The sequence below is a fragment of the Rattus norvegicus genome, chromosome 14, assembly GCF_021556685.1.
Source record: "Rattus norvegicus strain SHRSP/BbbUtx chromosome 14, alternate assembly SHRSP_T2T, whole genome shotgun sequence".
NCBI lineage: Eukaryota > Metazoa > Chordata > Mammalia > Rodentia > Muridae > Rattus > Rattus norvegicus.
In genome coordinates this window covers 22,218,590-22,238,897 of record NC_141547.1, presented here as the reverse complement: position 1 = coordinate 22,238,897, position 20,308 = coordinate 22,218,590, and the positions used below count along the sequence as shown (strand labels likewise).

The window sequence follows — 20,308 nt, the reverse complement described above, 5'->3', positions numbered from 1 at the left end:
TTCTCTCTTTCTCTGCCCTACTACCCTCTTAACTCCCCTCCCTACGCCCTGAATAAACTCTATTTATACCAACAAAACCCAAAAATACAAAGAGGACCAAAACAAAAATTTATTGACATATAATTCTATTCATGGGTTACTTAAGTTAAGGACCTCAGTATTAAGATACCCCATAGCAAATATATCTTTAAAATGCCCAAGGCAATGCCTGAATAGAGCAGTTTCTTGAACACATAAGAAACCATATGAGAGACATAAACTTTAAACAGATGTGATGAAGCCCTTAGGATAACCTTGTCCGTATATATTACTGTCGCTTTAAATCCAGGAGTAAGATTTTGTTTTTTATCATTTTAGGAGTACGTATGTTATGAAGCTAGATTGGTGTTGTTGTGACGTAGCTAAGTCCTGTGTCCTATACAATCTTGGTATAAGTGCCCATGTAAACTTGGAGCATTTCTTTCAGCACAGGGGAAACCTAGAGTTCCACGCAATTGAAGAATAGAACTTGTTGTGTTTTATAAAAAGATAATGAGAGAAGGAATATGTTTGGTGGATGTGTAGTCTGGTGTGGGGGAAGGGTGTGCCTCCCTGGGCCCATGCTGAGGCATCCCTTCCTCCTGGGGGTCCAGACACACACACACAGACACACAGACACACACACACACACACACACACACACACACACACACACACACACACACACACACGCCATATAGTATAGCATAGAGTTTATTCAGGGCATGGGGAGGGAAGTTGAGGGGGTAGAGACAGAGAAAGACAGAAAGGGAGAGAGTGGGAGAGAGTAGAGGAGTAGAGGCCGGCTATGGGCATGTAGAGAGAGGAGGGAGGGGAATGGGGAGAGAGGGGTAAGGGGAGAGAGGGGTAAGGGGAGAGAGATCAGGGGCAAGCGATCAGAGCCAAGAACAAGACTGGAGAGCTTGGAGATCGGAGGGGGAGGGAGCCAGCAGCCCCTTTTACAGTGAGTCAGCACACCTGGCTGTTACCAGGTAACTGTAGGCGGAGCTTAGACCAAATCATAGCAGAACTCTATCAGTGTTTTCTTTTTTTCTTTTCTTTCTTTCTTTTTTTTTTTTTTTATTAACTTGAGTATTTCTTATATACATTTCGAGTGTTATTCCCTTTCCCGGTTTCCGGGCAAACATCCCCCTAATCCCTCCCCCTTCCCTTCCTTATGGGTGTTCCCCTCCCCATCCTCCCCCAATTGCCGCCCTCCCCTCAACAATCTAGTTCACTGGGGGTTCAGTCTTAGCAGGACCCAGGGCTTCCCCTTCCACTGGTGCTCTTACTAGGATATTCATTGCTACCTATGAGGTCAGAGTCCAGGGTCAGTCCATGTATAGTCTTTAGGTAGTGGCTTAGTCCCTGGAAGCTCTGGTTGCTTGACATTGTTGTACTTTTGGGGTCTCGAGCCCCTTCAAGCTCTTCCAGTTCTTTCTCTGATTCCTTCAACGGGGGTCCTATTCTCAGTTCAGCGGTTTGCTGCTGGCATTCGCCTCTATATTTGCTGTATTCTGGCTGTGTCTCTCAGGAGCGATCTACATCCAGCTCCTGTCGGCCTGCACTTCTTTGCTTCATCCATCTTGTCTAATTGGGTGGCTGTATATGTATGGGCCACATGTGGGGCAGGCTCTGAATGTCTACCAGTGTTTTCTACCAATGATCATTTAATTGTAAGTATGAGTAGCACGGAAGATAAGAAAGAATATTGGAAAATAAGGTGAGATCCGGGAAAAAAAAATCCAAAAACTGACAAACCCAAAGGAGAAACTAAGAAAGGGCTTTCTCTCTCTCTCTCTCTCTCTCTCTCTCTCTCTCTCTCTCTCTCCCTTTCTTTCTTTCTTTCTTTCTTTCTTTCTTTCTTTCTTTCTTTCTTTCTTTCTTTCTTTCTTTCTTTCTTTCTTTTCTTTCTTTTGAGCTGAGGACCGAACCCAGGGCCTTGCGCTTGCTAGGCAAGCGCTCTACCACTAAACTAAATCCCCAACCCCTCTGGTCAGCTTTCTATAGTCACACATAGCCTGGTGTGGCATTATGTAGCTCACGTCAATGTCTATTAGATAATTATTGAATGTGCGTTCATATGCTTTCCCCAGTGAGTGGATATCGCAATCTTAACTTCACCTCTGGTCTTTCATGACAAAGATCTGAGCTGAGTTGAATGAAGTATGTGGTATTCTGCGGACATATTTTTGGGGACTGTATTTTTTTTTTCTTTCACATGTACAGTTTTATTATTCTCCTCCCTAATATTCTGTGCTGTTGGTCTATATAGGGGAAATTGTATGGCTTCCTGCCTTGAGCTCCTTTAATACATCAAAGCCCCTCTTTTTGTTTATATATTTGCTTACTGTTTTTATTGACTTTCCTCATTTATCTGTGGGGCATGACTCGGCAAGATAAGATAGACAAACGTTCCACCATATTGTTAAAGTGGATTGTATATTATGCTTGCAAGATAATTATTATAGGCATTTTCTGAATTATATTAAAACACTATTCATGGCAGTCAGTTGACATAAACCCCACATGTTGTATAGTCTGTGAAATATTCTAACAGCCCATGAAAAAAAACCTATCCCTTTTAAATACCCCCACTATGTAGGGATGTGTCGCAATGTAGCATGTAAATGGGATTAATTTGTATCATGTAAATAATCCTGGTGGGCTGGTGGATTTGTTGCTGAATAAGAATCAGAAAGGCTTTTAAAGTAAAATAGAAAATTAAGTCTTTCAGTCATTGCAGTTAAAATTTGACCCATGGACAGTGATTCTCTTCTGTCTGTGCTCTAGGCTGGGATAGATAACATCAGCTGCTACTGCTGCTGACCTATGGGCAGTGAGGGAGCGTAATATCTCTGTGCCTTAGGCTGGGATAGTGTCAGCCAGTATTTCCTGCTAACCTCTGGACAGGGATCCTTCTGTCTCTGGGCTTTAGGTCTTGGAGCAGCATCTGGTTTTGCTGATGATCTATGGGCAGCGATTCTGCTCTCTGTGGGCTCTAGGTGTTGGGATGGGGTGTTATAGATGCTCAGCCCCCTTTGAGAAAAAAAAACCAACTCCCCAAACTAAGCTGATGTTGTGAATATGTTGGGCTTTCCCGGTCTTACTTTTTGGTACTTTTTACCTTAGGATGTAGTCATTTAAAGTATCTATACATTATTATGTAAGGAGGAAGTAAAGAATCCCAAATGGGATGCAATAAAACATGAGACAAGGCTGAGGCTAGTTTAGAAGCTTATGATTAAGGACAGATTTCAGTTATTTTGGAAGGTCTTCCGAAGCGCTAACAACAAACTCTGTATATGGACAAGGCTGCTAACCTGAGCCCAAACCCTGCCTTGCTTGCACATAGGTATGTTGCAAGCTTTGAGCTTATTCTCAACCGGTGACATAAGTTATCCCGTATATGGGTTTCAGCACAAGTGCTTGGGTAGTCTCCCAATTACAAAGAGAAATACCCATATATAAGTGGGTCGAAGCACGGGTTTAGAAAAGCAAAGAGAAAGAAGAAGTGATTGACTGGCTCTGACACCCTGTTTAACATTTCCGGATCAAACCAGTACCAGATTCCTAGGACGTAGTAGGGAGTCCAGCAGATGACAAAGGAGGTGGCAAATGCCACTGTCATCTTTAGAGTTCTCAGCCGTGCTCTTGGGATATTATTCTTGGATTGATTCAGCTGTAGTTCTGTTAAACAGAGACAAAGAGTGCTTAGTCAGCTTTCTCACAAAACTGAAATGATAAAAGAAAGGAGGAAAAATTCATTCATTCTACCTATCTGTTATAAGGAAATAGTAAAATGATTTACTTAAAAATATTTCTACCCTCACCCAACCGGGAGTAGTAGTGTTCATTTGTAATACTCCTATCAGGGAAGCAAAGGCAGGAGGCTAGCCTGGGCTATGTTATAAATCTGTCTCAGAAAAAAAATATATATATATATGTTTTTAGATCAAATTTTCCCCTAGGGAAGAATGAAGAGTAGTCTTTAAATTTTAATTAAAGCAAGGAAGATTTGAAAAATGGAGGTATTTATACAATTAAAATATGAAATTGGTTGCTATATTCTAGACATCAGATGTTCGGTGTATTATTCCAGTAGGGGTACATTTTCAGTACTTATCCTGAGCTTTAATAGAATAATTATCCATTTAATTTGCATATATTAATTATACACAACAGAGATTTCAATACAATGTGTATGTGTGTGAGTGTCCATGTGTGTGTGAGCGTGTGCATGCCTGTGTGTATGCACATGTGTATGTGTGAGTGTTTGTGTGCAGGCATGTGTGGTATTTGTTTGTATCATACTCACCCTCTCCTCCATAGCTCTCTTGCTCCCCCCGCCCTCTTATTTCCTCCCGACCAGTCTTATTTCTACACCCATGCCTTCCGTTCAACCTCAACTTTTTGAATGACTACCTCACTACCAGGGGTGGGGGTGAGGTGGGGGTAGGGTGGGGCTCTCTGGAGGACCTCCTGGAGATCCTAGCTGGCAAGGACCCGAGGTGATAGTCAGCCAAGGGGCGGGAGTGAGTGAGGTTCCGTGGTCAGGAATCTTGCAGTTCTGACAGAGGAGCAACCGAACAACCGGGTGCTTCTTTGTTTTTACAGCTGTTACGGAGTAAAGGCAGACTACTGATCATCAGAGTACAGGCAGACTACTGATCATCAGAGTGGTGCAGATTATGTGTTTGCTTTGTTTCTTTTTTCATTACATGCCCATGGTTACAAGTTTAGTCACAATTAGAGAATACAAATAGAACAGATTTTTTTTTCTTTTTTCTTTTTTTTTTTTTTTTTTAGGAGCTGGGGACGGAACCCAGGGCCTTGAGCTTGCTAGGCAAGCACTCTACCACTGAGCTAAATCCCCAACCCCAAAAGAACAGATTTTATTCTTAGTATTAGCCCTAGAACTCTGATTTAAAGAATTTAAACAGTGTCTCCACCAAAGTCAATACATTTATTGTATGACAGCCTGATTTGGAGCTGGAAGCATTTGTAGTTTTAAAGTACTTCAGACAAACAGAAAATATCTGACCTGGTCTTTTTATGAATAGAAAATACTACTGCCTAACTCCTTTTATTGGGTTTTATCATTTATGCTATAAAGTAGGAAAAGTTTATTCTTGTCAAGCTATGTTTTTTCTGAGTTCTATTCTTCCAGAGGTGTATGTACCCTGTATGACCCCCTATCTTTAAACTACATTTTAGAGAGCTCTAAGCCTATAATAAAAAAGGCCTAGAACCAGTAACCTTTTCTCTTGGCTAGTCAGAGTTTGCCAGTTGTGTCTGTCAACCCTGCATACAGTTTGAGTTTGCTTACGGGCAAAGACCTCAAGAAGGTTCCCGTAGTAATGGCCTCTGGCCTCATCTAGCTCTGTGCTTATCTGTGCTTAATGATCTCCAGAGCATAAGAAAGACTTCCAAACAGCGGCCAGATAAAGTTAAGTTTAGGATTTTCTAAAAAAGACTCAAACATAATTTTCTCAGGAAAAGACATAAAATGAATTGCAATGCAGAACTCCTCCACAACACGCAGAGACCAAAACCCAAAAGTTAGAGATGGAAGGACAGCGAACGCTGCATTCAGCTCAGCTTTGAGGGAACTGTGACAAGCATCTGTGCTGGCTTTTTTTTTTTCCCTTTTCTTTTTTTCGGAGCTGGGGACTGAACCCAGGGCTTGTGCTTGCTAGGCAAGCGCTCTACCATTGAGCTAAATGCCCAACCCCTGTGCTGGCTTTATGACTCCAACGGATGTGGCTGTGCCAATGGACCTAAAGAATGTCATGAAGGTTGCTGTCTTAGGGTTTCTACTGCTGCAACAAAATACTGTGGTGAAAAGTTGAGGAAGAGAGGATTTGTTCAGCTTACACTTCCACATCACTGTTCTTCACCAAAGGAAATCAGGACAGGAACTCAAGCAGGGCAGGAACCTGGAGGCAGGAGCTGATGCAGAGGCCATGGAGGAGTGCTGCTGACCAGCCTGCTTCCTGTGGCTTGCTCGGTCTGCTTTCTTATAGAACTTAACGCTACCAGCCCAGCCCAGGGCTGGACAATGGGCTGGACCCTCCCCCATGGATCACTGATTGAGAAAATGCCTTACATCTGGATCTCATGGGAGGGTTTCCTCAACTGTGGCTCCTTTCTCTCTGATGACTCTAGCTCAAGTTGACAGAGAACCAGCCAGTAAGTTGCTTATCGGAGCAGTGGCACTTTATGAAATGGCTGTACCACTGTCAAAAATGCCCCCCCCCCAATTCTTAACTGTGCATCATAAATATTCAAGGACGCGTCAGGACTTCTGAGCCCTTATGTGACCTTTATTCAAGGTGAAAAATGAGAATATGAGGTAACAGTAAAAGATCTCACCTATAAATTGAGTATATAGTGGAAAAGACCTTATTTCAAGGGGCGATTATGCATTATTAAACAACCTAACATTTATGAACTGTTTGCCACCATGCCTAAAGCACTACCTCTCTGCATTAAGTGTTGCTATTTAAATACCATTTGTCTAACAATGATTCTTACATCTAAGGAGTACGTACTGCGTGGGTCCTGATGAAGGACTCGTGTGAGGGCGAAGATGATTTTGGCATTGCAGATTAGCATGATGAGAAGAGGGATGATGAACAGGCAGCTGAAGGTGAAAAAGTTGTAGAAGGCTTCATGCCACCATTGCGGAAAGCTGCAGTGGGTCACACATTGCGAGAAAACTGCTGGCCCAGAGCCGTCGGCTAGGTAGATCATCCTGAAGATATATAACTGTGAAAGAAACAAGAGAAAGTTATGTGTCCTTGCCCGGAAGTGTTGAAAGTGTTACTTCCTCCTTTTTTCTGACTTTCAAACCTAAAGCAATTTCTGAAATCCTCAGCACGGCATTCTGACCGTTGTATTGAAATTTGTAAGTGCGATTTCCTTGAACTGTGTTTGTCTTCATGAAAGTGATTTTGGGGCTGGAGAGATGGCGGAGTGGTTAGGCACACTGACTGCTCTTCCGGTGGTGGTGGTGGTGGGGGTCCTGAGTTCAATTCCAGCAACCACATGGTGGCTCACAGCCATCTGTAACGGGATCCGATGCCTCTTCTGGTGTGTCTGAAGAGAGTGACATTGTACTCACATAAAATAAACAAATAAATTAAAAAAAACAAACAAAAAAAACAAAGTGATTTTGTTCATTTTATATCCATAGTGTTTGAAGCTGTGTCTTTAGAATATATCCCTAAAAATACATATTAAGTTTGTTTTAGACATTGAAAGGCCTAATAAAATGCTATACTTTTAAATTTTTAATTAATTAATTAATTTTTGGTTTTTCAAGAAGGGTTTCTCTGTGTAACAGAGCCCTGGTTGTTCTGGTTTTGTTTTGTAGTCCAGGCTGGCCTCAAACTCACAGAGATCCACATGCCTCTGCTTCTGCGTACTGGGATTAAAGTCCTACGCCACCATGTCTGGCCCACACGTTATACATTTTAAAATGGTCAAAACTTGAGAATGCTCTCAAGACTTCTCTTCTGATAATATTGACCAGAAGGTAGACATGAACAGTGGCACTGGGAGAGAGGTCTGGTGGGAGGGAGTCCCACTCTTGTTTTTTATGGCTTGAAAAGTTATAAAACCTGGGCACCAGATTTCAATATAAAGCTTCACTTTTAAAAAACAAAAGGTTTTTACTGGCTGATAGCCATGAGATCAGTACTGAACGTTGCCTTGGACAGTTTCAGAAAGAAGTTATCTCTGAGACACCAAGGAAACTAAAATTGTATCTTAGTACCGGGTACCTATCTCCTGGGATTAGAACGCTCCTTTGTGTTTAAACATCCTTGAGGCTGCAGATAGGTCTCTCCCACTGTATCAAAAGTAAGGCGCCTGGGAAGTTTCCCACACACTCCGCTAAAGAAGAGCTGGCATCCTCAAAAGACCTCGGCTCCACTCTACGACCTTGCACTTTGTCTCTCCCCTACATTGTTCTCTAGAGGGTCACGGGGAGAAATACCCAAAAAGAAACATCTGTTCCATTGTGACTTGGGAGGGAAAAGAGGTCACTTTACCCACAAATATGCTGCCCACCCCATATTCATAAAACCTCTCTAAAGTCCAGGGCCCAGGACTCACTGTGCAGCTGCCTCCTCTGAGAGAGCTTGTCATGATTTCTTTTTCTCTTTTTTTTCTTTTTAATTTAAATAACTATGGGCTTTAGTCATGACAAAAACAAGAACTACTTATACAGTAGGGGTGATCACTTCTGTACATACATACACACACATACATATACATACATGCACACATATGTCATTGTCTGCATTCAATTCCAATTAAAAGAGAAAAGTTGCAGGTTTGGTAGGCAACTAAAGTGTTAGCAGTAAGCCTGTAGCAAGCTTCTGCCTTTCAGTACTGTTGAAAGATTGCCAGCTGAACTCAAAGCAAAATAAAACAATCAAAATAATCATCCCAATAAGTAATTACCAAATCTCCCAATCACTGCTTTGTCACACAAAGTCAGTAGGGATATAAAGGTGACCTGGAAGAAGAATGCCACATGGATCACATTAAAAGAGCCCCTTTGTGGGAGGAGAAGCCCTTGGTCCTGCCAAGGCTGAACACCCCTCCCCCCCCCAGTGTAGGGAAATGTCAGGGCGGGGAGGTAGGGAGGGGTAGGTGGTTGGGTGGGGGGAAAGGGGATAACTTTTGAAATGTAAGTAAAAAAATATCGAATAAAAAAATAGCCCTTTTCTCAGAATGAGAAAATCCTACACCCTTAGCTGATTTTCTCTTCCCACCTTTTTAATCTACATAATATGGCAATCATCCAAATCAGTAAAAGTAATTAAATACCTGGTGATGTTGCTGCCAAACTTAAAAAATAAAGTGTTTCATAATTAAAAGGCAACAACGTGTCAGAAAACTTGTTTTTAAAATATTTTCTCAAATCTTAACACGTTAGAGCTTTTAAACTAACAAATAGTGTACGGATACTTTTGTACTTAATTTAGTCTTCTTTTTTTTTTTTTTTTTCCAATGGGGGATGACACTCACTGCAATTTCTTTGGAATGCTTGCTTACTTTTCTTTTCCAACGAATGTTTGCTTATACATTCAGAGTCTTTTGACCGCATCCTTTCTTCCATGAAGAGAAGAATGGGGAGAACCCCTCCCCACCCCAACAATAGCAGGCCAATTGGTTACATCACTACTAGGAGTGGCAGCAACGTAAAAGGACAGCAGTGCATTTTTGGCAAGATGCTGTGCAAACCCACACCTCTATGTGCTGCTTGTGGGAATGCACATTGGTACGGCCGTGATGGAGTATGTTAGATAACCATTTGACCATGACTAACAGTTACAAATGCAGTGGATCATTTTGGTTGTCAACTTGACTGGATCGGGAACTGCCTGGAAAGCCGGTTAAACATATTTCTGTATGTGTCTGTGAAGGCGCATCCCAGAGATGACTGACATGTGGCTCAGCCAACAGCAGAAGATCCACTTCAGTACTGCCTTATGGCTTAAGGCCCGCATAGAGCCAAGTGTGGAAAGAGGGGAACTTGGGCCTGCATTCCTCTACATTTCCACAGTTCTTGCCAGTTCTGGCTGATGTCATTGCCTTAGACAACAGGCTCCCGGTTGCTCAGCTTTTGGGTTTGCTTCTCTAGTGACAACGATCCACCTAGTTTCCCCCAGCCCCCCTCCCCCCCTACAGTCAAACTGGTCTCTGTTGCTTTGAAACTTCCAGTTTCTGGCTTTCTCAGGCTTCTATCTGCAGATCAAGGTCGCGGGATTGTCCTGCCTCTGATTGGGTAAGCCTGTGGGAGGCACAGAGGTCCTTGTGCTCATAGATAAGAACAAGGAGAGCCAGGAATGCTAAACACTCAGGGCTGTCTGTTCAAGTGGAAACACATAAAGCCTCTTTTCCAGCCAGAAGGCTGGGGGTGGATGAGGTTAACAGCCCGGTGCCTTTGTACTTTTTGTGTGGTTGGGACCACACCAAATCCTCCCCCAGACCCTTAGCATCAGCTTGCCAAAAGATCCTTATGGAAGATGCCATATGCCAATCTGTAGAACCCATCTTTATGAAACATCTCCCATATACTTCACAAAGACTTTTGATGTGATCATTGTGTACATGGGATTGAATCATTTATCACCAGAAAATTTTCACCAAGTTCTGCCGTGCCCAAATATCCCTAAATAAACAAGCTGTGGGGGTGGGGTGGGGGAATCAGACTGCTAAAGTTGGTTTGGTGGAACCAACACCAGTTACCAGTTGTGTAGACATAACTACTTTCTGGTCTCGGGTGGGTCATTGCTCTTCTAGCTATGAAAGTCGAAGAGAGCCCCGTGTAAGCCAGTCTAATAAATCCCCTCTTAGAGTTCTATATACATTCTATTGACTCTATTCCTCAGGATAATTCTAAGACAGCATTGATTTACCACCAGTCTTACACTCAGAGAATTTGGACATACATCCGTAAGCCCATTACATGGATGTAATTGTGCGGGAGATTACTCACATATGATGTAACCAAAAAGTGTCAGAGATCTACACAATCTTTTACAGAACAGTGGCTGAATGAATTATGGGAGGCTATACAATTATGGGATACTACAGAGTAGTAAGGCAGGCAAGAGCCTATTTGTGACTGTGTCTGTGTATTTTTATGTTTATGTTTATTTCATTTCTGCCCTTGAGAGCAGGTCGAAGCTTGGTTTCCACATTCCTTCCTTTACCAAAAGAATCCAGTGCTCACTGGAGTAGATGGCCCAAAGCCTGAGGCAGACAAAATACAGGACATTCTTCAGCTGGCGGTGCCAGAGTCTGGAATTTTAGAGAACTGAGTAGGAAAGAGAGACTAAAATCCAGTTGGATAAATCTGAGACAGCTTAATAATCAAAGGTCAAGAAAGAAACTAATAAAAGGTAATGATAAAAGTAGGATACGAAGTTACACCCCTTTAATTCTAGCATTTGGGAGGTAGAGGCAAGCAGACCTCAGGCACAGCACAGCAAGTTCCAAGCCAGCCACAGCTACAGCAGGATTCTGTTTAGAGACCAACCAACAAACGGCAGTGATAAACTATCAAACAAAGCAAGGACCCATGAATCTGCATGTATGTAAATTACACAAATGGGCATAACTAACACTTTCCTTTAATACAGAATGACAATTAATAAAGTAAAGGGAATAGACGAAATGGAACTGTTTGCTGATCACTATAATGCTGACCAGCAAAAATCATCAATAGTTGGCAAAAATAATCAGTGAAATTTTGAGAATAGGACATTGAGAACATACTGGAGCATCACCCCCTAGACGTTTATTCATCATGAAGAGCAAGACAACTTTATAATGGGAAAATAACCATATGGTTAACGTTACAGATGATAGATCAAGTAGACATCATTTGTTTCCTTAGACAAGGCATTGAGATGAAGCCAACGTTACATCTTCCCTATGCTTATCGAAGCTATACCTCTGGGAAAACCTGAGGTAAACCGAAGCTGAAGAGCAGTTTGCAAATAGCCCATTGTCTCCAAAAGTATCGCTCTTAGAAAACACAGAGGGAGACCGGAACAGTTCCAGCCAAAGGGACTTCAGCGACAGCACGGGAACATCTAACTTTAAGTTTTCTTTTGTTAAAAGAGCAGAAATTGGGCTGGAGAGATGGCTCAGTGGTTAAGAGCACTGACTGCTCTTCCCAAGGTCCTGAATTCAAACCCCAGCAACCACATGGTGGCTCACAACTATCTGTAATGGGATCTGATGCCCTCTTTATAATAAATAAATAAATAAATAAATAAATAAATAAATAAATAAGAAAGAAAGAGCAGAAATTGGGGACGGTCTGGGAGGATTGGGGGAGGGGGAAACATGATCAAAATACATTATTTAAAGATTGTTTAAGGAAAATTTGTTTTAGAAAGCAGAAAGTAAACTAGGATGACAAGTGAGATTTGATGAGGGGGATATAGTATCCCATGAGCGCTAATTTTCTCATTTTAATACCCCTATTGTGTGTGTGTGTGTGTGTGTGTGTGTGTGTGTGTGTGTACATGAGATCTCTTAAACACACAGCGAAAGCCCAGACTGGTAAAGAAACGCCATATCCCCAACTTTTAAACAACTCAGAACCATCTAAGAGTGAAGACGGCTGGTTTGAATGAGAATGTCCTTCATGGGCTCATAGATTTGCAAGCTTACAGCGCGGTAGACGAACTGTTTGGAAGGACCTGTGGTCTTGCTGGAGAAAGTGTGTTGATGAGAGTGGGCTTTAAGGTTTCAAAAGCGCATTGAAGGCTCAGCCCTCTCCCCAATCTCTGATTACAAGCCAGGATGTAAAGTTCTCAGCCACTGTTGCAGCACGATGCCTGCTTGCTTTCCGCCATGATGATCATGGACTAACCCTCTAGAACTGCAAGCAAGCCCCAACTTGATGCTTTCTTTTTTAAGTGTTGTCTTGGTCACAATGTCTTTTCACAGCAATAGGACAGAATAGCACAGAAAACGCTATACTTGGTGATGGATAACCCGTGGTATCCAAGAAATCGTAAAGTCCTTGCAACCTTGCTCTGAGTGTGTAATCCTGTTCTAAAATGATATCTTTATTTTAAACTTCTAAAAAGCACAACTTGAATACATTAATGAAAATATTGTAAGTCATGTTCAAAAATAAACTCCAGGGCTAGGGTGTCACCTTAGTACTTAACAGTGCCTAAGTTTTACTCCCAGCACCCAAGTCAGGTAGGTAGGTGGCTTACAACTTCCTGTAGCGGTAGCCTCAGGGGATCTAGTGCCCTCTTGTGGCCTCCATGAGCATAGCACACACAAGTAAAACTTAAGTCTCCCAAAACCAAACCAAAACAAACAAAAAAATCAGTAAGTAAATTCTAGTAGAGACGCATTCTTTTCACCCACCCTGACTCATGAAGCACATTTTTTAAAATGTTTGTCATTTTCAAGTGTTCTTTGGAGAAACCTCATTTTACTGTGTAACATTATGTGGATACAAAGAAGAGAAGAAAAACATTTAAAAGTCGATAGCAAGTAAATTTGAATGCTTTTGATATTATCAAATGATGGCTAATATGTTATAGTTTTTTTTTCCCCCCATTGATTAAGATATTTGAGTTTACTGAGCAGTTCATCCTGGATTTCTTTCCTTTGGGAGGCTATAGAGTAGGAGTGGAGCATGATTTTTAAAAAAGGGTTTTGAAATATGCTTTTTCTTTGTGGAGTAGAAGAACAACTATATCTCATATTTGTACTTACAACATTGATTGTTTTTCAACTTCAGATTTTTTGTCAAGTAGAAAATAAAGCTTAAATTAATCCACTAGGGGGCGGCAAAGGACCATACTATCGTCCCAAAACCCGGAAACCAAAACAAGTCAGCTACTTTTATCTTAAGATCCAGGTCTACTTTCGCCTACATTGTAAGTGGAGTCGTTCGTTACCTCATACATATTTTCGCCTTGACTCTATTTAAGCTGAAGTTTTAAAGTAGCTTAAACAGATGTATATATTTTTCTCTCTTTTTCTTGTTCCTATCCGTGTCTATTTTACCAGAGTCAAGAACTCGGTTCTGGTTCTTGCCCTCTCTTTGCTCTTCTCTTCCCTGCTTTTCCCCTTGTCCCTTCTCTCCCATTCCCCTTCCCTCCACGTGCCCATGGCCAGCCTCCTTTCCTCTCTTCTTCTACTCTTTTTCTCTCATCAAACTTTTCCACTTGGGGCAAAAAATAAAGAAGAACCCGGTTTCCCTTCTTCGCAAGCGAGTGAAGTTTCTTATTTCTTCTTTGAAAATGATACTTTATCCACATCTGGGAATGTATTAAGTGGATTATACAGATAATAAGTAATAGACTAATTAGTTTTAAACCCCAGAAGTTCAGGAAAGTACATGGGGATTCAAATATGACCCATGAATTCATTTGTTTTAGTCTTGGTTCGATTTGTTTTCTGCACCGTGTTCGTTCAAGCGATCAATATGGAGCTCCACTTGGCTCTCCGTGGTTCCTTCGTCCTTGAATTCTGCCTTCAGTTTCTGTTTATCTTTTTCTTTCCCTTATCCGTGATTCATGGTCTTATCAGTGTTTGCTTCATTTTGGTATAAGCCAGAACATTCTGGTTCTCTGTTTTGGAAGCAACTGAAGATATGGATTTGTTTTTAGAATGCGATCCTCCACCCGCAGTTTGCCAAGCCAACTACAGCTCACAGCCTAAATTTTCCTAAATGTGAGTGGAGTGTTTTTTAATCTTTTTTAACTTTAGCTTCTTCAGCCGTGTAGTAGAAATCATAATAGACTCTTCCTCGCCGTGGTGCCATGACAACTGAGTTTTACATACGAAGTCCCTGGAAGAATGCTTATGAAGCTAACAGGAGCTTGAGCCCAGGCAACATTATAAACATCTGAGGCACACTTTTCTTTGTACTCATAAGTATAGTCACACAGCAATAAATCCATACTGTGTACTTTCCCCCTTCCATACATTTGTTAATTTAAATTTCCCTACCTATGGGCTAGGCTTGCCTACCGTGCTGGAGTGTAGTAATTAAAAGCTCTGGCTATATGTGGCCCATGGGTGCTTGTGGGCACCATTCACAGATCCCTTGCCCTTACGATATCAAGTCCGGTGCCAGTCCTCGCTGTGTGCTTATTGTCCACACACTGGACAGTAGGTGGGAGAATAACCAGTGCAGAGCCATGGGCTACAAGTGGAATTCTATCTTTGGCTTGGTTTTGGATAGACGTAAGCCCAAGCTGGTCTGGAATAAACAGTTTTATCAAGGGAGAGCGTCAACCTCCTACGCTTAGTCTCCGTCTCCCGTATGCTGAGATCGCGGGTGTGCCACCACGTCAGGTTTGGGTTTTTTCAAGCAGGGAACGTAGAACACAGAAAAGTCCCCAGGACAAACTGCAGCTTTTAGACTGTGGACGTGGGCGAGCCTTCCAGAGGGCCTTCACAGGGAACCTTGATACCCTAGATCAATGCTTCTGAGTGCTAAGTCTTAATCAGTGTACACAGGCTATTTTAATCCTGATGCTTCATTGGCAATTTGTGGTTTGAAAGGTCAATAAAGTTTTGATGTTCTCTTGGGGGGGGGCAGGAAGTCTGTTGTGAGAATTTGTCTCTTAGAAATGATAGGGTCACTGCGCCCATGATACCTTAACAACAGAGCTGCACGGAAAAGACCTGAAGAATGATAACAATAGACACGGTGACTTGGAAGGAGGAGAGCTCATAGCTCCCACTCCTAGACAAAGAACTACAGGCAATTAACAACAACAGACAGGAGAATTAGTCCTTCCAAGGAGTGAGTCTCCTCTGTGTATCAAGTACCAAGTGTTCATCCCTGACGTCACACACACACACACACACACACACACACACACACACACACACACACAGATACACACAGACACACAGACGCAGACACACACAGACACACACACATAGACACACACACACACCGCAATACACACACACAGACACACGCACACAGACACACAGACACACCACACATACACAAACACACACATACACACATAGACACACACAGACACACACAGTCACACAGACACACCACACATACACAAACACACACATACACACATAGACACACACAGACACACACAGTCACACAGACACAGACACACACAGACATAGACACACACACACATATAGACACACACACACAGACACACACACACACATAGACACACACAGACACACACACATAGACACACACACAGACACACACACATACGCACACACATAGACACACACAGACACACACACACCTAAACACCACACATACACACACACACACATAGACACACACAGACACACACACACCTAAACACCACACATACACACACACAGACACACACACACAGACACATACACACAGACACACAGACACAGACAGAGACACACACACAGACACACAGACACAGGCACACACACATACATAGACACACACAGACACACAGATGCAGACACACAGACACATACATATAGACACACACGCATAGATACACAGACACACAGACACACACTCACACATATACACATGCACAGCACTAAATGTATTAAGAAGTTGTATTTTTCCTTTATATATTTATTTATATATCATATGAGCAAAGATTACCATGCACATGCCAATATAATATAATTTTATGCTTATCTCTTAACTATGTCTAATAGTAATTAGATTCCTAGTTGTATATAGGTAAATAGCCATTTGAACAAATAGCTTACTGTTATTTATACCTTGCCAATAGAATTAACTGTATTATGTTAAAATTTTCTACTCATTAGACGTACCCTGAGCATCTCATATAACATTCATGTGCTTAATTTCTTCATGTGAAAAATAAGAATATATACATAATTTATATTACTGTTGGGAACATTCGTGAACTATTGCAATATAAAGGCACTTAGCACAATTCTGACACATATTTTTGTCTTTAACGATTACTTATCATCTTATTATTATTATTACTACTGAGTCTAGCATGCTACTCCCGTGCCTTAAACAATATTTGGTCTATTGCTCATGGGATGTAAGTGTTTATCGAGTTTAAGCTGCTTGTCAAGTTCAAAAGTGCATTTTCCTTAGTAAATCAGCTCATGTGTCTAGGCAAGTCCCCGAGTATCATCAAACCATACTTCCTTATGCCAAAAACCAAGGTGTGTCCTGTGTTTCTTGCCTACAGGCTTGTGTCAACTATAGCGTTTAAAAGCTGTTTTGGTAATACTCCGCATGAACAAGATAAGCCAGGAGCAGGAACTCTTCCTGCAAATCCTTTGTGACTCTGCACTCTTGTGGTCTTAGATGAGTCTCATTAAGGAATGTGTCTTTTAATTGTGTACAGCCACACCTAAATTAGGAAATGTATGGTCATAAATAAGAACTTCTCCCTATGCTTGTGTGCTAATATAGCTCGTCCCCTGTCTCCCTCCTCTCCCTTTCCTCCTTTCTTCCCCTTCTAACTTATTGTCACCATGAGTTTAAGACTGGAGTTGTCATCTTCTGGCACAAAGAGCTTTCCGTGTACCTTTGGATCAGGGTCCCCATGACAAAGTTCACTAATTACTATGAGTTCAAGCTCAATTTTTGAAAAAGGTGAATAATTCTTTTCTATGTAATCATTGTCTTTTACTCTTTCCTAAAGGAAAAAAAAATTCCTCATTTTCCACTTGCTTTCTTGCTAACTTCAAAAACCTTGTTATGAAGAAAAACATGAAGACAGACACGAAATGTTAACTTAATCATTAAAATTAAAGAAATATAGTGGGTAGTTTTACACGTACTCTGACATTCTTGAAATGGCTTATCATTTATATGTTTGTCTGTTTTGAGCCATCTACCCACGGTAGCCTTGTGCTTTCTATCCTGCTGCCGCAGCCTCCCAGATGCTGGTATTGAAAGAATATATTACTACACCAGGCTTAAATAATGTTCTCAAAGTTACACCTGCAAGAGTGTGGCTAGCAGGTACACAGCTCTGAGTCTGATCCCCATCATTACAAAGACTGGATTCGGTGTTGTGCACAGGAAACAGAGGCAGGAGGCCCACAAGTTCAAGGTCATCTTCTGCTACATAGCTCATTTGAGGCCGTCTGGGGGCTATTCAAGACAAGCAGGTGAGCGTTTCCAGGACATGTCAGCAGAGTGTTTGATTCCTCTGATATCAGCCTACCCTCACTTAGCCGTGTCATTGCTAGATGAGCCAATATTATTATTTTTTGTCTCATTCTTCCTGGAAAAATATGTAAGAGCCTTCATTTAGTTTTCCACCCTTCTAAACCTTTCATAATCATTTCATATTAAACGTACTACTTCTTTATCTTCTTACACTTGTCTATTTTGAGGTTTTCATATCTAGTTGTACTAGTTTTACATACATTTTTTTCCTACAAAAAATAACACCCCAACCCCACCCCACTTTGTATTTTATTTTCTTTGAGAAAACTAAACAACTAACCAATAAGCACTGCTCACACTTTAAGGGGAAAAGAGTGGAAAATACAGGGCTACAAACCTTAGCTAATTAACCTCACTTCAAGGGACGTGTCTGTGAGACCCTCTCTTAGTATGTGTTGTCCACTAGGAGTCATTATGAAATAAAAACATCTCAGCTGTCCCCAATTCTTCTGCCGTTTGCCACATATTCATTAGATACCCATTCTCTCAGTTCAGCGAGGCAACATGGACTTGGCACCTTACAGTATTTAATGAGTTCTGCACAGTGATCTTGCTTGTTAGACACGTGAGCAGTTTAGAATGTTTACACAGATTTCTATTCTTTCTGTCAGGTACGCCTTTGCTGGAACTTAGAGAACGCTTACTTCTTCTGACATCTCGAACCCTGGTTTCCACACAGAGCATTGTAAAACGTAAACAACGTATCCATCTGTCAGTGATGGGTTCTTTAGGAGTTGCAAGAATGGTCATGTTTCCTTCGGTGATCTGACTTTTCGAAAGTCAGATTCTGCAGGGCGATTAGCCAAGAGCAAACATAATAATCAAGAGAATTCTTTCGGGGCTGGGGATTCAGCTCAGTGGTAGAGCGCTTACCTAGGAAGCGCAAGGCCCTGGGTTCGGTCCCCAGCTCCGAAAAAAAAAAAAAAAAGAACCAAAAAAAAAAAAAAGTAGATTCAAAAAAAAAAAAAAAAAGAGAATTCTTTCTTGGTGGCAGTGACAGAGAGAGCTCTTAGCTTTAGTACCTAGTAAATCTCAAGCAAGAAAGGTCTAAATATTTTTCACCGATGTAAGTTTCATAGCTCTTAAGCATTCTCTCCATTAACCATTAAATCTATTTCAACCAGAGCAAATGGGAAAACAGAAGAAGTAGAAGTAAGAACAAAGGGCCCACGCCTGTAACCCCTCTTGGGGAAGGCTGAAACTGTAGGCTTTTAGTTTGACAACAGTGTTGGGAACATAGCAAAACACTCTTTTAAGTCCTCCTAAGTAGAAGAACAAGAAAGAGGGAGGGGAAGAGGATGTAGTTAGTTGTGTGAGGACATTTTAGGGGACATTTTAATAAGACAATACTTTGATACATGATTCTCCTAATCAACATGAAAGCAGGTGAACATTTATCTCATTTTATAAGTAAATCAAAAGGAACTCAGAGAGATTAAGAAGTTTGCCCCCCCAAAAAACCAAAGTAGTCAGGGTTAAAGTGTATTCTCTGACTTTCAGAGACCAAGTTCTTGAAGACCATACAGTAGGTGCTGCCCGCACTCTAGATTAGACAGGAAATCACCACGCTCACACAAGCTCAGGAGTAATGGTTTACCTGTGGTCCCGCAAAGACAATGCTGAGAATCCAGGCCAGGCTGGTCATAGACCGTTCAAGCTTGCTCTTGCTTTGGACAGCTAAGGGCTGAGTGACGGCCAGGGAGCGATCCAGGCTAATCACCACCATCATGAAGGCTGGGGCATACATAGAGAAGAGCTTCAGATAGCTGAGAACTTTGCAAAGGAACTCTCCAGCATACCACTGAACAGTGATGTTCCACATCCCATCCAGCGGCATGACGATTAGAGTCTCAAGGAGGTTGGCTAAGGTCAAATGCTTTAAAAGCACCTTCATCCTTGAGAGCTTTTTTCCTTTCTTCCTCTTCTGGGTCCACCTCTGCAGCTTTACCAAGAAAGAGGCATTGAAGGCAGTAGAGAGTAGGAAAAGGAAGAAAGTCACCGTCACTCGGATCTTTCCAGATAAGGTTAGAGTCGGGAGCTTGCCCTGTGTCAGGGGGATGCTGTTGTTGATGGCTGAGCAGTGATTTTGGTCCTGCTCAAGAGACGCATTGTTAGCCATATTTCTCCAAGGACGGGCTTCAAGAGTCGAGTCTCTGTTACTGCTGATGTTTTTATCGTAACTGAACGCAAAGCGCTGTTGCTTTCTGCCTTCTTTAGAGGGAAACGTCACAGGCTTACATTTATGTCAAATTTATTTTCCCCGAGATACTCCGGGACTTAATGCGAAAGATCAAGGTAAACTTGTTTTGAGATTTATAATCTAAGAGAGTGCTAACAGAAGATGCCAAGCACTTCTGAAGGCCAAGTGTAACTGTACCCCCTCAGCAGATGGACCGTTCTTTTTTTCATGGCGTTTTATCGTGGGCGAGGAAGGACACTTGCTGTCTAATTCTGAAGTTAAAAGTGACTCATAATATTATCCAATTAACTCTAACGAATACGTTTTTCTAAAACCTGCTGTGACTAGACAGATGCAAAACGAAATACAGAAAACTAATTTAAAAATCCTGATCC

The 20,308-nt window shown here is 41.7% G+C and overlaps 1 protein-coding gene and 1 long non-coding RNA gene across 4 annotated transcripts in view; one reads left to right on the top strand and one right to left on the bottom strand.

The window, feature by feature from the left end:
• Nucleotides 1-1,909: 1,909 nt before the first annotated feature.
• Gnrhr (gonadotropin releasing hormone receptor) lies at nt 1,910-19,940 on the bottom strand. The gene is given in 3 exon segments (NM_031038.3): nt 1,910-3,708; nt 6,573-6,789; nt 19,332-19,940. Coding segments are annotated over 3 exon segments (984 nt in total). The 5' UTR covers nt 19,854-19,940; the 3' UTR covers nt 1,910-3,463.
• The window catches only part of LOC103692776 (uncharacterized), a 54,548-nt gene continuing 47,622 nt past the window's right edge, over nt 13,383-20,308 (top strand). For 2 of the 3 annotated variants that reach the window (XR_015636967.1, XR_015636965.1), the window contains exon 1: nt 13,383-13,454. This is a non-coding gene — a long non-coding RNA (uncharacterized LOC103692776). Of the gene's footprint in view, nt 13,455-14,133; nt 14,254-20,308 lie in introns of those variants that run through there. The other variant, XR_015636966.1, reaches the window with a different exon arrangement.